At 43.7% G+C, this 18,082-nt stretch overlaps 1 protein-coding gene across 4 annotated transcripts in view; it reads right to left on the reverse strand.

Annotated features, from left to right (window-relative positions):
* CDPF1 (cysteine rich DPF motif domain containing 1) overlaps positions 1 to 18,082 on the reverse strand; it is a 68,170-nt gene that overhangs the window by 6,271 nt on the left and 43,817 nt on the right. For 3 of the 4 annotated variants that reach the window (XM_078618516.1, XM_078618518.1, XM_078618514.1), the window contains one exon: positions 9,962 to 10,090. In XM_078618516.1, coding sequence (XP_078474642.1) covers positions 9,962 to 10,090 — 129 coding nt within the window. Of the gene's footprint in view, positions 1 to 9,961; positions 10,091 to 15,660; positions 16,182 to 18,082 lie in introns of those variants that run through there. The other variant, XM_078618517.1, reaches the window with a different exon arrangement.

Consider the following 18,082-nt stretch of genomic DNA (forward strand, 5'->3'; position numbering starts at 1 on the left):
TTGTAGATTAGTAATCAGTTGTAATGTGTTTTTTTGTAATTATGCTGCGTTAGTAATCAGTTAGTGTTTGTTTTCCATAGAAGGAATTGTAATGTATCTTATTTAATAATACGCTTCCAGGCCGCACTGAGCCTGTAGCTGTCTGAGTGATTAAAGTTATTTCTGTTTCTCTCGATTTCAATGGATTCTCTAATTAGTCTTTGCCAGTAGTAACTAGTTTTACACAACACTTCAACGTTATCAAAATCAATTGAGTGTCCCTGTTGGCAAGCATGTTCTGCCACTGCCGACAGTTGTGTTTGTGATAGTTTAATATTTCTCTGGTGTTCTTTTAGTCTTACACTAATGTTACGCCCTGTCTGTCCAATATAGCATCTGCCACATAAACAATTAATCCGATATACACCTTCTTATTCTCAGGTTTTTTCGGTAAAGTCACGTAGGTAAAACATTAAAAGTAATGAAAGTAAAATAAAACAAAACAAAAATAAAAATAAAATTCACGACGTTTCGGAGGCAACACAAGTCTCCGTCATCAGGTGGGACCATCACAGCCAGATTAGCTGCATCAAGTGAAGCAATGATTCAAGATGTAATCCCTTATAAGCAAGTTGAAGGGGGGGAGGAGAGGGGGGGGGAGTTCATCAGAATGTGGTAGCCAATGAATGGAACGTATCGGGAGGGAGGGGGGTGGGAGGGGGAGGGAGCCAACAAAACATTTGGCGACGGCTTGGACGCGGCTGCTGCGCACGCCAACACAATGGGCAGAAAGGGGGGAGGGGAGGTCTGATACACATGATAGAACAAAGGAACGAAAATGCCCATGTTTATACCAATGCAGGCTGAAAAATGAAGAGAGTACTGTTAAAAATAACTGGGGATGTTAACACTCGGTGAAGTAAATTAAAATAGTGCCTGTCAGATAAGATGGTCCAAAAAGTGTAATTAAGTCTTTTTTGCGTGGTTAATAACATCTTTCCAGTGATTACTGAGTTTGTACCCATCATCACGGTTGAAATTATGTCTGTGTTTGTATATTTGTATGGCTTCGTGTACAAACCTTTGATGGTAGCCAGGAGGCTTGCAGAGAACCTTGGTCTCGGAAAAGACAATATCATGAGAGCCCGCCGAGTTGTAGCAATGATCGGCAACGGCCGAAGAATCAGTTCTGCCGTGTTTCAGATCTGACTTGTGCTCGCGGACACGATCAGCAACATGACGTTTTGTTTCTCCAATGTAGCAATCACCACAAATGCAACTCAATTTGTAGACTCCAGGATACTGTAAGTCAGGAACGACATCCTTCACAGATGGAATCAGATCACGGATTTTATGCACTGTGCTGAATCGGACTTGGATCTTATGTTTGTTTAGAATTTTGGAGATCTTTTTGGTCACGCCTGCTATGTATGGTAACGTGATAGTTTTGGTCGGAGTTTCATGTGGTTGTTTCTGTGTGGTGGGAGAGACAGCTTGGCGGATAGTACGGTCAGAGTATCCGTTCATCCTGAGGGCCCGATGTACATGTCTTAATTCATCAGTCAGGTGGTGTTGGTCAGAAATGCCATGGGCTCTGTGGTATAGCGTTTTGATGAGAGAATTCTTTTGAGATGGGTGGTGGTGGGAATCCGGTTTCAGGTAGGAATCTGTGTGGGTGGCTTTCCTGTAGACAGAATGTCCCAAGGATCCGTCAAGCCTCCTCTTAAACAGAATATCCAAGAATGGTAGTTTACCGTCTTTCTCCACTTCCATGGTGAATCTGATAGATGGGTGTCTAGAATTGATGTGGTCCAAGAAGTGGTTCAATGCTGGGAGGCCATGTGGCCAGATGACGAAAGTGTCATCCACATATCTCTTCCACAGGGAAGGACGCAGGGTGGATGTCTGGATGGCGTCTGATTCAAACTTTTCCATGAAAATGTTGGCTATAACTGGTGACAAGGGGGAGCCCATAGGGGTACCCTCATTCTGTTTGTAGAAGGTGCCATTCCAGGTAAAATAGGTGTTGGTGAGGCAATGCTTAACCAGCGCAGGTACATCAGATCTGATTCCATCTGTGAAGGATGTCGTTCCTGACTTACAGTATCCTGGAGTCTACAAATTGAGTTGCATTTGTGGTGATTGCTACATTGGAGAAACAAAACGTCATGTTGCTGATCGTGTCCGCGAGCACAAGTCAGATCTGAAACACGGCAGAACTGATTCTTCGGCCGTTGCCGATCATTGCTACAACTCGGCGGGCTCTCATGATATTGTCTTTTCCGAGACCAAGGTTCTCTGCAAGCCTCCTGGCTACCATCAAAGGTTTGTACACGAAGCCATACAAATATACAAACACAGACATAATTTCAACCGTGATGATGGGTACAAACTCAGTAATCACTGGAAAGATGTTATTAACCACGCAAAAAAGACTTAATTACACTTTTTGGACCATCTTATCTGACAGGCACTATTTTAATTTACTTCACCGAGTGTTAACATCCCCAGTTATTTTTAACAGTACTCTCTTCATTTTTCAGCCTGCATTGGTATAAACATGGGCATTTTCGTTCCTTTGTTCTATCATGTGTATCAGACCTCCCCTCCCCCCTTTCTGCCCATTGTGTTGGCGTGCGCAGCAGCCGCGTCCAAGCCGTCGCCAAATGTTTTGTTGGCTCCCTCCCCCTCCCACCCCCCTCCCTCCCGATACGTTCCATTCATTGGCTACCACATTCTGATGAACTCCCCCCCCCTCTCCTCCCCCCCTTCAACTTGCTTATAAGGGATTACATCTTGAATCATTGCTTCACTTGATGCAGCTAATCTGGCTGTGACGGTCCCACCTGATGACGGAGACTTGTGTTGCCTCCGAAACGTCGTGAATTTTATTTTTATTTTTGTTTTGTTTTATTTTACTTTCATTACTTTTAATGTTTTACCTACGTGACTTTACCGAAAAAACCTGAGAATATGAATCATTGCAGTCACGAAAGCTTCAAATCTAGAAATATACACCTTCTGTTGATAATTTAGGAAATTCGTCTTTCGTGCAAGTTACTAGTTTTTGAATTTTGTGTACTGTACCAAATCTTACTGTAATGTTTTGCTTTTGCGAAACACGGGCTAATTTGTCAGTTACTCCTGAGATATATGGTATTTTAATTGTTTTAACAATCTGATCGCTTTCAGCAGTGTTGCTTTGCGATCGTGATTTGGCATTTAGTGCTCTGTTAATTTGAGCATTATTGTAGCCATTCTGTCTTAGTGCTTCTTTAATATGTTTAATCTCTCTCACTAGACTTTCACCATCTGACACTGTTTTAGCCCGATGTATGAGCATCTTGATAAGAGAGGATTTCTGAGCTGGGTGATGATGCGAATCTGCATTCAGATAGGCATCAGTGTGTGCTTGCTTTCTGTAAACGCAGTGTGTTATTTTACCATTTAGGCCATGTCCAAGCAAAATATCCAGGAACGGGAGTGTGTTATTCACCTCCATTTCCATGGTGAACTGAATGGCCGGGTTTTGTGCATTGAGATGATTTTAAAAATCGTTAAGTGTATCTTTACCATGTGGCCAGACAACCAAAGTGTCATCCACATATCTAAACCAAAAGGATGGTTTTAATGTGCTCGAGGCAAGTGCTCTGGTTTCAAAGTTTTCCATGTACAAATTTGCTATAGCAGGAGATAAAGGAGAGCCCATTGCTGCTCCTTCCCTTTATTTAAAGAAATCGCCTCTCCATAAGAAGTAGTGTTATTTAAACAATGGTCAGCGAGTTTCGGAATATCTTTTGGTAAACCTGTATTCTTAACCAGTGTATCAAGTAGTTCAAGCGACTCGCTCACTGGAACCTTAGTGAATAGCGAAATCACATTAAAACTCACCAAAATATCATTAGGGTTAAGTTTAATATCTTTGATCACATTCACAAGATGTTCTGAATTTCTTATGAATGAAGATGTCCTACCAATGTAGGGCTGTATTTATTTAGTTATATACTTTGCTAATTTATATTTGGCAGAGCCAATTGTACTGACTATGGGTCGTAATGGGATGCCGATTTTATGAATCTTTGGTAGCCCATACAGTCTAGGTGGTTTTGAAGCCCTTGGCTTAATTAGGAACAATTTAAAAACAAAACCATAATGAACTTGACTAACACTGATTTAACCATTGACATGATTTCTATCCTTTCTAAAGGCATTAACTTTGCCATTACCCCACGCACAATTCCAGTGGATGAGATAATTGCTGAGGTAGAATCAGCAGTAAGACTCCTTCCACATAATGAAGCAGAGATGACTAGACACGAGTTTGCCAACATAATTGAGAATAGTAAAGTACCAAAAGTAAATATTAGCTCGAATGAGGCAAAAGCCTCAAGAGCGCTTCGTCTAAATAAAGATATTCAAATCCTGGCAGCTGATAAGGGTCGCACTACTGTAGTGATGTCACGAGCCGATTATGATAAAAAATAATTAAAGATTTATTAGAGGAAAGTACCTACATTAAAATAAAACGAGATCCAACTAATACTTTGGAACGTAAGACTACTGCAATCATTGCAAATTAATTAATCCCGAAAAATTAGCAATTCCTAATTAAGCCAAGGGCTTCAAAACCACCTAGACTGTATGGGCTACCAAAGATTCATAAAATCGGCATCCCATTACGACCCATAGTCAGTACAATTGGCTCTGCCACATATAAATTAGCAAAATATAGAACTAAAATACAGCCCTACATTGGTAAGACATCTTCATTCATAAGAAATTCAGAACATCTTGTGAATGTGATCAAAGATATTAAACTTAACCCTAATGATATTTTGGTGAGTTTTGATGTTATTTCGCTATTCACTAAGGTTCCAGTGAGCGAGTCGCTTGAATTACTTGATACACTGGTAAAGAATACAGGTTTACCAAAAGATATTCCGAAACTCGCTGACCATTGTTTAAATAACACTTCTTCTTGGTTCTTTCGGTAAAGTCACGTAGAATGGAAATAATAGAATAATACAAATAAAACATGATAAAATAATTCTCACGACGTTTCGGCCACAACGCAAGCAGCCGTCCTCAGGTGAAGAACAGGTCTGTCGATAAGACAGAGTCTGAATGACACGTCCTGGGCTTGGAGCGTCTATTTAAGCTGGGAGGGAGGAGGAAGAGCGCCTTGACAAAATAATTTGCATATCAAGAGGAATTTAGCATATTTATGTAATATTACACTATGTATTATTCTACCCACCCTACTGCACACCACACTGCTGCATATTCACCATACAACTACGACACCATGTATTACCTTGTACATTGTATTAAACATTACAATTTTATACTATTTATTATTATACAATCCGCTATACACTATACCATTGACCGTCGCGTGAAAGATACTAAGAGGAAGCAGCGAAATATGTCAATGGGAGAGTGGTGATTGGAGACTTGCAGCGGACCAAAGAATCCATTCCCTGCGGAGAATACAAGATATATAGTCAATGCCAGTGAGTGGAACGCGGTCTGAAAGTCACTGTAAACGTGAACACAATCAGTTAAGATCCGAAATGGTTTATTACTTCCTTCCAATGATTACTGAGCCAGAATCCATCTTCTCGGTTGAAATTGTCTCTGTGTTTGTATATGTGGATCGCCTCATGAACGAATCTCTCATGGTAGCCAGATGCCTTGCAGAGAACCTCTGTCTTGGAGAAGTCAATGTCATGTGAGCCCACTGAATTGTAACAGTGATCTGCCACGGCTGAGGTGTTTGTCCTACCGTGTTTCAAGTCTGCTTTATGTTCACGGATTCGGTCCGAGACATGTCGTTTGGTTTCTCCAATGTAACTGCTACCACAGAGGCAACTTAGTTTGTAGATGCCAGGGTACTGTATGTCTGGAACCACATCTTTTACAGACGGGACCGGATCACGGATTTTATGTACTGTGTTGAATCGGACCTGGATCTTGTGTTTTATCAAGATTTTGGAGATCTTTTTTGTGACCCCAGCAATGTAGGGTAAGGTGATGGTTTTGAAAGGCTCCTCAACAGGATCCTTCTTGATGGTTGGAGTGATGGCTTTGCGTATTGTGTAGTCGGAGTAACCATTAGCCTTAAGAGCTTGACGTACGTGTTTGAGTTCACTGGCAATGTGTTCCTGGTCAGAGATGCATTGGGCTCTATGGTATAGAGTCTTGATGAGGGAATTCTTCTGGGATGGATGGTGGTGGGAATCCGGTTTTAGGTAAGCATCCGTATGGGTGGCTTTCCTGTAGACAGCATGGCTCATTGAACCATCAGGTCTCCTTTTAATTAGGACATCCAAAAAGGGTAGCTTGCCATCTTTTTCGACTTCCATGGTGAATCTGATGGCTGGGTGTATGGAATTGATGTGGTCGAGGAATTGGTCTAGAGCAGGCCGGCCATGTGGCCAGATGACAAAAGTGTCATCTACGTACCTCTTCCATAAGGTCGGGCGTAGAGTGGCAGTCTGGATGGCATCAGTCTCAAATTTGATCAATTAATGCGGTTGAATCAGAAATGATTTTGTTGGTTTTAATGACGAGGCTGTTGGTGGGGTCTCTTTTTTATTTTTGTATAGCTGCCATCGTTGAGTAGTTCTTGAATTTTGTTGTTGTATTCTATTTTGTCCATGATGATAGTGGCATTGCCTTTGTCGGCTGAGAGGATGACAATGTCATCCCTCTTTTTTAATTGAGCTAATTCAAAACGCTCATCTTTGCTGATGTTGCTAGCTGGCATCTTAGCGTTTTTGAGGGTTGCAGAGATTTCAGATCTTGCTACGTCTGCAGCAATGTGACTCAGGCCCTTGAGAGCCACATCTACTCGGGCAATGATATCATTAACTGGTATGTGTCTAGGTGTGACTGCAAAGTTTAGTCCTTTAGCTAAAACGGATTTCAGACCATCAGAAAAAGAACTGTTACTGCGATTAATTACGACTTTGTTAACGTCTAGCTTTTCAGTGTATGGGTCCGGTCTCTTGTTTGAGAGGCGGTTGAATTTGGAAATCAAGTTGTCCTTACATTTGGTCGACATAGCGACAGCTGAAGAGGCAGTCATTTTGTCTACATGTTCCCAATCCGATAAATATGCCAATCCGATAAATATGCCAAAATTCGTAGTTGTATGGTGAATATGCAGCAGTGTGGTGTGCAGTAGGGTGGGTAGAATAATACATAGTGTAATATTACATAAATATGCTAACATTCCTCTTGATATGCAAATTATTTTGTCAAGGCGCTCTTCCTCCTCCCTCCCAGCTTAAATAGACGCTCCAAGCCCAGGACGTGTCATTCAGACTGTCTTATCGACAGACCTGTTCTTCATCTGATGACGGCTGCTTGCGTTGTGGCCGAAACGTTGTGAGAATTATTTTATTATGTTTTATTTTTATTATTATTTTATTATTTCCATTCTACATGACTTTCCCGAAAGAGCCAAGAAGATGAATCCCTGCAGTCACGAAAGCTTTGAATCGAAATTTAAATAACACTTCTTCTTATGGAGAGGCGATTTCTTTAAACAAAGGGGAAGGAGCAGCAATGGGCTCTCCTTTATCTCCTGCTATAGCAAATTTGTACATGAAAAACTTTGAAACCAGAGCACTTGCCTCGACCACATTAAAAAGATCCTTTTGGTTAAGATATGTGGATGACACTTTGGTTGTCTGGCCACATGGTAAAGATACACTTAACGATTTTTTAAATCATCTCAATGCACAAAACCTGGCCATTCAGTTCACCATGGAAATGGAGGTGAATAACACACTCCCGTTCCTGGATATTTTGCTTGGACATGGCCTAAATGGTAAAATAACACACTGCGTTTACAGAACGCAAACACACACTGATGCCTATCTGAATGCAGATTCGCATCATCACCCAGCTCAGAAATCCTCTCTTATCAAGACGCTCATACATCGGGCTAAAACAGTGTCAGATGGTGAAAGTCTAGTGAGAGAGATTAAACATATTAAAGAAGCACTAAGACAAAATGGCTACAATAATGCTCAAATTAACAGAGCACTAAATGCCAAATCACGATCGCAAAGCAACACTGCTGAAAGCGACCAGATTGTTAAAACAATTAAAATACCATATATCTCAGGAGTAACTGACAAATTAGCCCGTGTTTTGCAAAAGCAAAACATTACAGTAAGATTTGGTACAGTACACAAAATTAAAAAACTAGTAACTTGCACTAAAGACGAATTACCTAAATTATCAACAGAAGGTGTATATCGGATTAATTGTTTATGTGGCAGATGCTATATTGGACAGACGGGGCGTAACATTGTTGTAAGACTAAGGAACACCAGAGAAATATTAAACTATCGCAAACACAACTGTTGGCAGTGGCAGAACATGCTTGCCAACAGGGACACTCAATTGATTTTGATAACGTTGAATTGTTGTGTAAAACTAGTTACTACTGGCAAAGACTAATTAGAGATTCCATTGAAATTGAGAGAAACAGAAATAACTTTAATCGCTCAGACAGCTACAGGCTCAGTGCGGCCTGGAAGGGTATTATTAAATAAGATACATTACAATTTCTTCTAGGGGAAACAAACACTAACTGATTACTAACGCAGCATAAAATCGTTGCACCTGATGAGTTGATGAGTTAATGATGACGTCACCCTGCTGCTGCTCTATTTAAGACTGGGAGCCAGAGCAGAGCATCACCATTCTGGCGAATTGCCCGATGATGCTGGATGCAATTACCAGCGAAACGTCGTACTCAAATTGTAAATGTTGTGGTTTCACGCTTCAACACACCGGTGGGCTAAAGCAGTGAACTATTTGTCTTTTGTCAACGTGACACTTTTTTACTGATTGGCCGTGTCGGGTGGTGGAGGGTTACGACACATTTATAAATAACGCGATCTAATCCCAAAAACGTTGATTATGAATATCGGTCGTGAATGCCTACGTGTTAAGCTGTGTGTCGTCAACATCTTTATTACATTGGTGTCAGAAGTGGGGTAATGTAATACGTCTCAAGCTGAAGCGCTCCGTCCTATGAGGCAACCACGTGGTCGGAGACCCGAGTGAGGGATCGACCCTTCGTAGCAGTAACTCGGTGTAGTCTGGTAAAGGGGCAGTTACCCCTTTGTGTTACGGTGTTACAAATAAAAGTGTTGCCTCTAAAAGAAACAATGTCTGCGACTCAGTTGGACTCACTACAGTTGTAACAGATAAGAGGCACCCTTAGAGGGAGTGTTTCATGTGTCTAAATGAATTTATTTCATCTCCTGGTTAAATAAATTGGGAAAATCTTTTAGAGCTTTAGAAAGAAAAGTCAATGGGAGGGAAATTCAAAGTGGAGCAGTGCGAGGGACGAAGCAGAAAGAGAGAGGAATGTTGTGACCTATGGTGTGGCGGTTGAACGGAGTATGGGAATCAGTGTGGTAAACCGAGTCCTCAAAGCAGGTGGAGGAATCAACGAGTGAAGTTCAATGAGATAGCGACTGCGGTTATAGTGATAGAACCGTGGATGAGGAGGCGATTGTCCACCAGTGAGCAAGTGTCGGGAGTGAATTAGAGCAATAACAAATCAATTGGAGCAAAAGCAGCCAAATGTAAAACAGAGCATTGGCTAACAATTTTAAAAAAGAGAAAAACATCTAACTGGAAATTGGAGACAACATTATTGTGGTTAAAAACCCAATGAAGTATCAGAACGCAATTTAATGTATTGGCCTAAAATCTGTGGTACGTGGTATAAAAATAAGAATTTTTTGTACAATTATTTATTTTCTCGCGATTCGCAAGCCCCAGTCAGAAAATCTTGCGGGGTGGTGTGGGTGCGTCAAAATCAGTTCTCGTGATGTTGAAGTGGTCAGAGCACGAATTTCAGTTCACATTTAGATTTTTAGGACTGTTTTATGAGGACCAGTGTGTGTTAGGCTACACCGGTGTACCACTAATACCTAAAAATGTTTCTTACTCTAGAGCCTTTGCGTAGAAGGGTTTCCTGCCGTAGTAATTGTATGGAGCGTGCAGCTTGCAGACCGTGCACACAAACTGAGCGTCACATTTCCCTCCACTTGGTTGCTCTTTGTTCACGTTCATCATCCTGAACAATTACAAAAAAACAACAAATATAAACACAAGAACAACTGCAGTATGAATTATACAATTTCAAAATCTTCCCATCTGATATTACACCTTGAAATGTTTACGTCCAGGATGCGTTCCTGAAAAGCAGGACGTAAATCGAAAGTAATTAAATTGAAGCATTTTTGGTTGATCATTAACGTGATACCGTACCTAAACAGAGCATGCTCAGTAACCCATTGCACATCTATACTGTATAACCATCGGTGTGAAAAGTGCATATTATCGATATATTAAGATATGTTACCTTATTCTATGGTTCTTTTGGTAAAGTCACGTAGATAGAAAAAAATATTATAAAATAATAAAAAATAAAGTGAATAAAAAATAATACAAATATCACGACGTTTCCATCGCAACATAAGCAGTCGTTATCAGGAACAGGGAGGTTATCCTCTGAGGGCAAGCTATTTATAAAGGTTAAGAGATGGGCGGGGGTAGGAGAGGTCTCCGACACCGGCAGTAGGTCTACACCAATCAGAGCTGTTTATAAAGGTTTAGAGATGGGCGAGGCAGCTAATGTTAATGTAGGAGAGGGCTCCGACACCGGCAGTTGGTCGACACCGAGCAAAGCATTGCACCTCGCTCCACACACCCACACTGCTGACGGTGGAGGTGGACAAGAAAACACAAATCAAGTCATGACCCAAAGTGGTTGATGACATCTTTCCAATGATTGCTGAGTTTAACACCATCGTCTTGGTTGAAATTGTGTCTGTGTCTGTATATATGGATGGCTTCGTGGACGAATCTTTGTTGATAGCCAGTCGGCTTGCAAAGTACCATCGTCTTAGAGAAATCATCATCTTAGATAAATCAATTTCACGTGAGCCAGCCGCATTAAAGTAATGATCAGCCAAGGCAGAAGTATTGATCCTGCCGTGTTTCAGATCTGCCTTATGTTCACGAACACGGCCCGAGACATGTCGTTTGGTTTCCCCAATGTAACTGCTGCCGTAGATACAGCTTAGTTTGTGGACGCCGGGATATTGCATGTCAGGAATATTGTCCTTCACAGATGGGATCAGGTCACGAATTTTATGCACTGTGTTAAATCTGACCTGGATCTTGTGTTTGTTCAAGATTTTGGAAGTATTTTTGGTTATCCTTGCTATGTAAGGTAAGGTGATGGTTTTGATTGGATCTTCAGATGGCTCCTTCGTTACGGTTGGGGTGATGGCTTTGTGGATTGTATAGTCAGAATATCCATTTGCCTTGAGAGCCTGGTGTACGTGTTTTGAGTTCACTGGTCAGGTGTTCACGGTCGGAGATACATTGAGCTCAATAGTGTAGCGTTTTGATGAGGGAATTCTTCAAATCTAGATGGAATTCTTCAAGATTCGTTTGGCATTGTAAGATGTGACGGCAGCAGAGGTCAATATAAATGTGATCGGTATTACCTTAGAGTCGTGGCATCTCTTCAGAAATGTGAGTGACTCAATCAGATGGGCTTTCTTGTCTCGGAGTTTGTTAAAAAATCTTATGGTTATGTGGAAATCCTCCCCATAGAGGTGGTTAAATTTTGACTTAAAACTCAACCTCCTTTCCAAGAAGAAACCAGATCCACACGTTAAAAAGTTAGACGTTGACAAGGTTGTTATTCATCGGAGTAATAGCCCTATTTACGATGGTCTAAAGTCAGTTTTAGCTAAAGGGTTAAACTTTGCAGTCACCCCCAAACACATACCAGTAGATGACATCATTTCCCAGGTCGATGTAGCTCTTAAGGGTTTGGGACACATCGCTGCAGACGTGACAAGATCTGAAATCGCTGCAACTCTCAAAAGCGCTAAGATACCAGTCAGCAACATCAGTAAAAAGGAGCGCTTTGAGTTATTTCAATTAAAAAAGAGGGAAGATATTGTCATCCTCTCAGCCGACAAGGGCAATGCCATGGTCATCATGGACAAAAACGTGTACAATAACAAAATTCAGGACGTACTTAATGATGGCAGCTACACAAAAATTAAAAGAGATCCCAACAACTGCCTCGTTACAAAAACGAACAGTATCATCACTGATTCAGCTTCATTAATTGAACAGACCAAACGGTTTTCCTTAAAACCTTCTGCTGCTAGACCACCCAGACTATATGGCTTACCAAAAATCACCAGGTGAGCTAACTCAGCTCACCTGGTTTCGTCAATTAAAGACATCTCACTATCCCCAGGTGATTTGCTCATTAGTTTCGATGTAGTTTCTCTGTTTACCAAAGTTCCTGTGCCGGATACCATTGCAATAATTGAAGATTTGGTCCAACAAGGACTGAATGCTGAAGTACCAGCCCTGGTGAGACACTGCCTCACCAATACATACTTCACTTGGAATGGGACATTCTACAAATACACTGAAGGCACCCCAATCTGTTCTCCCTTATCCCCGGTTGTGGACAACATTTTAATGGAAAAATTTGAGACGGACACCTTCCATGCATCCACTCTACACCCGTCCTTGTGGAAGAGGTACATGGATGACATGTTTGTCATCTGGCCACATGGCCAACCGGCTCTAAAACAATTCCTCAACCACATCAATTCCATAAACCCAGCAATCAAATTCACCATGGAGGTAGAAAAGGATGGCATGCTACCCTTCTTGGATGTCTCAATCAAAAAGAGACCAGATGGCTCAATGAGCCACTCTGTCTACAGGAAAGTAACCCATACTGATGTCTACCTACAACCTGATTCCCACCACCATCCATCCCAGAAGAATTCCCTCATCAAAACGATACATCATAGAGCTCAATGTATCCTCCGACCATGAACACCTGACCAATGAACTCAAACATGTACACCGGGCTCTCAAGGCGAATGGATATTATGACTACACAATCCACAAAGCCATCACCCCAACCGTGAGGAAGGAGCCATCTGAAGATCCAATCAAAACCATCACCTTACCTTGCATAGCAGGGATAGCCAAACATATTTCCAAAATCTTGAACAAACACAAGATCCCGGTCCGATTTAACACAGTGCATAAAATTAGTGACCTGATCCCATCTGTGAAGGACAAGATTCCTGACATGCAATATCCTGGCGTCCACAAACTAAGCTGTATCTGCAGCGGCAGTTACATTGAGGAAACCGAACAACATGTATCGGGCCGTGTTCGTGAACATAAGGCAGATCTGAAACACGGCAGTACCAATACTTCTGCCATGGCTGATCATTACTTTAATGCGGTTGGCTCACATGAAATTGATTTCTCTAAGATGATGGTACTTTGCAAGCCAACTGGCTATCAACAAAGATTCGTTCACGAAGCCATCCATTTTTACAGACACAATTTCAACCGAGACGACGGTGTTAAACTCAGAAATCATTAGAAAGATATCATCAACCAGTTTGGGTCATGACTTGATTTGTGTTTTCTTGTCCACCTTCACCGTCAGCAGTGTGGGTGTGTGGAGCGAGGTGCAATGCTTTGGTGTAGAGCTACTGCCGGTGTCGGAGACCTCTCCTACATTAACATTAGCTGCCTCGTCGATTTCGAAACCTTTATAAACAGCTTGCCCTCAGAGGCTAACTTCCCTGCAGTCAAGAAAGTTTTAAGTCAAAATGTGACCTTGTCGATGAAACTGTATATATAATTGATATTCATTGCTTATCATATAAAAATATATCAGCCAGCCAAGGATGCACAGAGGGCACAGGACCTGCAGAGGATAAGGGCGGGAGCCAGAAGGCGACCAAAGGGATAGGTGATGTAAGGTCCCAGAACCTTCTGGGAAGATCCCGAAGGGGGTGTGGCCGAGGGCAGAGCGAGGCCACATTCAGGAAGATAAAGGAGCAGTCCCAGGAGCGTTCTTGGTCGTCTGCTGGAATCAACCCACCATGTCTTTGCTCTTCGAGCTTCGGTCGTCACATTCGACATCGTAGGTCAGGCAGTACTTTACCGACCTGACCCGTTTATTACATAGTGACCTTGTTGAGGTCTAGTAAGTTATCCTGAGAATTTATGTAATTTAAGTAGTTACCATGTTGGGGTGTATAATAAACGTGTTGCCTCCAAGTTACAAGTGTCTGCCTCTGTGGAACCCACTACATCTGGTGTCGAAAATAGTTAAAAATAGCTAGTGTTGTATCTATGCCCTGTTTTTCAAAAAATACTATTAAGAATAATTTTTAAAAACATGTTTTTTTATCTATATATATATTTAAAATTAAATAATGAAAACAGCCCCTACTCCTCACAAACACACGAGGAATCTGTGAAACGGGGAGGGCCATTAAACGACAAGACTTCAGAGCACAGAGAGGTCAGAGACATCCAGATGGACAAAAGGTCGATGGCCTAACCTTCCCAAGACGTCTGGAGATGCACAGATAAGGTGCAGAGCAGAGAAAAACTGTTGCAACTCGCGTTTTCTTTAACGTTTTCCTTAACGAAAAGTAGAAACTTAACAAAAAGAATTAACCAGCAAACAATAGGGGCTTGTTATTGGATATTCCCTTATATTACTCGTACTCGCCACATATATATTATTTTGTATTGTATGTTTCTATCTACATGACCTTACCAAAACTAAAGAATACGAATTCCAGAAAGCTTAAGTGGAAACTTAGTTACACTTAACCTCAGGACATTAAAATATAACTCAGAATAAAACACCAATCCCTGGAGACAAACGCATAACCAAACTTGGCAAAGCCCTCAAAATAATGATGTAACGAGGATCATTACTAATATTCATTGAACATAGACTGAGTAATAACCACGAGATACTGAGACCGAGGGAACTCATAAGAAATATCAAGAATAAATGTAACACACAGGACCACATAAAAGTGTTGCATAGGTCTCCTCGGCCACCTTTGTCTTCCAACGATTTGGCACGGGCACATACCGGCCTGAATACGTATTGGGGGTCTGGCCTCGGAGTGACCCACTCAGAGGGAGGAGGGGTCAAAGGGTCGCGTGGGAGGGAGGTCTGTGCTGGCATAGCTGGGACGTCTGTTTTCGGTTGTTGTTTCTCTCGCAAGAGACGCGCAGAGAGGAGAGGGTGTTCACGTTTTGAGTTTAAGCACGGGCGCACATCACGAGTGTGCAGTCTGGTTCGAGTCGCGCTCAGTCTTGCAACTCGGCTTGCGACGCGGCGTTGCGACGGGGCTCGCAAGGGAGCTGGGGCGGATCGTGCCTCGAGGAGATGGGACGAGGAGTCGATAGAGTGACAGTCTGAGAGCAGTCTGTTCGAGTCGCGCTCAGTCTCGCAACTCGGCTTGCGACGCAGCATTGCGACGGGGCTCGCAAGGAAGCTGGGGCGAGTCGTGCCTCGAGAAGAGATGGAACGAGGAGGGGTCGTTCGAGTCGCAGAAGTCTGAGTTCAACCTGGGTCGAGGCTGGGTTCAGCCGTGCTCTGGCTGGCGGAGCGTCGTGAGGGAGCAAACACCGATACCGATGGCAGGTGTCGCTTCTCGCAGAACGAAGTGTCGAGGTGTGGTTAAGTGCGTGTGAAGCTGGCAGCTGCACGAACAAAGGAAAGCACGGAGAAGAGAGAGTGACGAGTGACAACAAGCAATCAACCTGTAGAAGGGCGGAAATCGCCAAGCGTCGACCAAGCGAGCATCGAAAAGGACGAGCAGCAGCGGATGAGCAACAAGAGCCATCGTCCATCGCCAGAGCGCTCCAAGCCGGTGAGCGCGCACAGCCGCGTCGTCCAGAGGCTGAGCCAACACTGCCTGAAGTAAGGGCGGGTGTCCGTGTGAAGTTGGCAGCGATCAAGGAGAGAGGGACAGCAGCAGAAGCACCGCCGAAGGCGAGCATCGTGCCGACTCAACAATCATCCAGCAGTGGAGAAGCCTGGAGCTGCCACCAAGAGAGAGAGAGCGCCATTGAATGCGCCGTGTGTTTGATACACACACACCAACCAACACCCAGTGAGAACAGACAAGACGTCCAGCAGCGACGACGGAATCATCGCGCACCACGTCGGTGAGCGTCGTGCCGACGCCACTCATCTAGCAGTAGAGAGAGCGCACGAGCAGCACGACTCGGGCGTCACCGAGCATCGTGCCGACTCGTGGAGGAGCTGCGCGCTATCCGACGACGGAATCATCGCGCACCATGACGGCGAGCATCGTGCCAACTCTGCTCAATCGAGCAGTGGAGAGAGGGAGCAGCACGGGCTCGCTGCGGCCACGCCCAAGCGAGAGAAACCTCTCTGGCCGCTGGTTGTATCTCCTCCACCCCACAAGCTAACGACACAACTCCCGGCTCTAAGAAAAATGTAATTAATTTTACAAAGGGACAACGCACACACAACACGCACACGAATAAGACTTTCAAAAAGTTATCTTTGCGTTTCAAAAAGGGTTGCCATTTCAAGGTGGTGCGTTCAATATCAACTGATCGTGCAAAGCAGTTGCTGCCGTCGAGTTACATGAATAAGAAATGTTTTAGTCATTTATTTTCGTTAATTGCATAATCTTGCCTATGAATCTATTGACGTATACTTTGCCTTTGCATATCGGAGTGTCACATGTTTGTTTAGAATAAAATTGTTAACACAGAAGTATCTCGAGTGTTTGTTTCCAAGTCCATGCAAAACTGTCTTATTCATAAGAACTGTTACCTGCGATGAGTATGAATTTGGAGACCTAACATAACATAAACACACTAAGATAATCAGTAAATGTTTAATCAAAGATAATCGTTTTATCCCGATTGATACAACTCTGGATAACGAAGCTAAGCCTAATTGTCATAACTGCACACATAAACAAAATCACAATACTAGTATCTCTGTGATTATCATAATTTATGCATATAATTACACACATTAACATAATTTATGCGATTTATGCGTTTTCCAAAATTGTATTAATTCTTATTATTTTTATAAAAATTTCATAATCCGGCATATACAACACTAGCCTAGTGTAGCGTTATGTTTACGCGTAGGAAGCAACTTACCAGGGCGTCTTCAGATGATGAAGATGACAAGGTCGTGATTCCACAGACAGCCCCGGGTATGGCCGTCCCGGAGAGTGAAGGCGAGACGGCTCTACGACGGAGCAGCGAGAAGAACGGGGTCTCGCCGCGCCGCCATCCTCGCTGACGTCCGCCGTGGCGGTGTTGCTCACCGAACTGTGGCTGCAGAAGCCGCCGGGAGACGTTGGTGTGTCGAGCTGCGGGGAGGAGACTCCACTGTGGCTGTTTCCCGCGCGCGGGAAACCGCAGAGATGCAGCCCAGACGCGTGGCCGCCATTTTGTTGGACGGGCGGGATGGGATTCCCGCCAAAACAAATCTCCCGCCAAATTCACTTCAGGAAGTTCCCACGCTGAAGAAAAGGCTACCCCTTTGTGAATATATTTTCAGCTGTGGATGGTGACTGAGCGGCATTCCACCTGCGCTTCACCACCACTTGCAACCGTGCAGGATGGACGAAGGTGGAGGTGCTGTGGGCACTCCCCACTTCTCTCGACGATGACGTCTTGGCGGTGTTCGATGCCATCCCACCGGAGGACAGGGACACGCTGCCTCAAGCTCTCGCCATCCAACGTGCGATACAAGTTTTCTGCGCGAAGGCGGGGGGAGGCCAAGACGCCCCTCGCCTTCCGCAGCGTGCCCATGTCGCTGGCGAAGGCAGCGTACCCCAAGATGGACCATGAGGGGCTCGACTCCCTGGTCCTTGAGCGCATGTTGTCGCTGGCCCAAGAACTCAACGTCGTCCTGCCCGCCACGGAAGAGGATGACTTGTTGTCGCTCAGTCACATGGTGCCTCCAGGCTCACTTAAATTTGAAGAGGCGTGCAAGCGTGGCTGCGTGCGCCGGACCCTCTGAGGTGGCGGGACCGCCCGAAGGTGCGGAGCCTTCCCAAGCCTGCGCTTCACTCGGCAGCATCGGACAGAGAAAGGACGAGGCAGAGCAACAAGGAGGGCAAAACCTGCAGAGGGTAACCTTCTCTCGCCCAAGGACCAACCCCGTCATCTGCTTCAGGTGCGG

This window comes from Lampetra planeri, chromosome 58, assembly GCF_965212315.1.
Source record: "Lampetra planeri chromosome 58, kcLamPlan1.2.h2, whole genome shotgun sequence".
Taxonomy (NCBI): domain Eukaryota; kingdom Metazoa; phylum Chordata; class Hyperoartia; order Petromyzontiformes; family Petromyzontidae; genus Lampetra; species Lampetra planeri.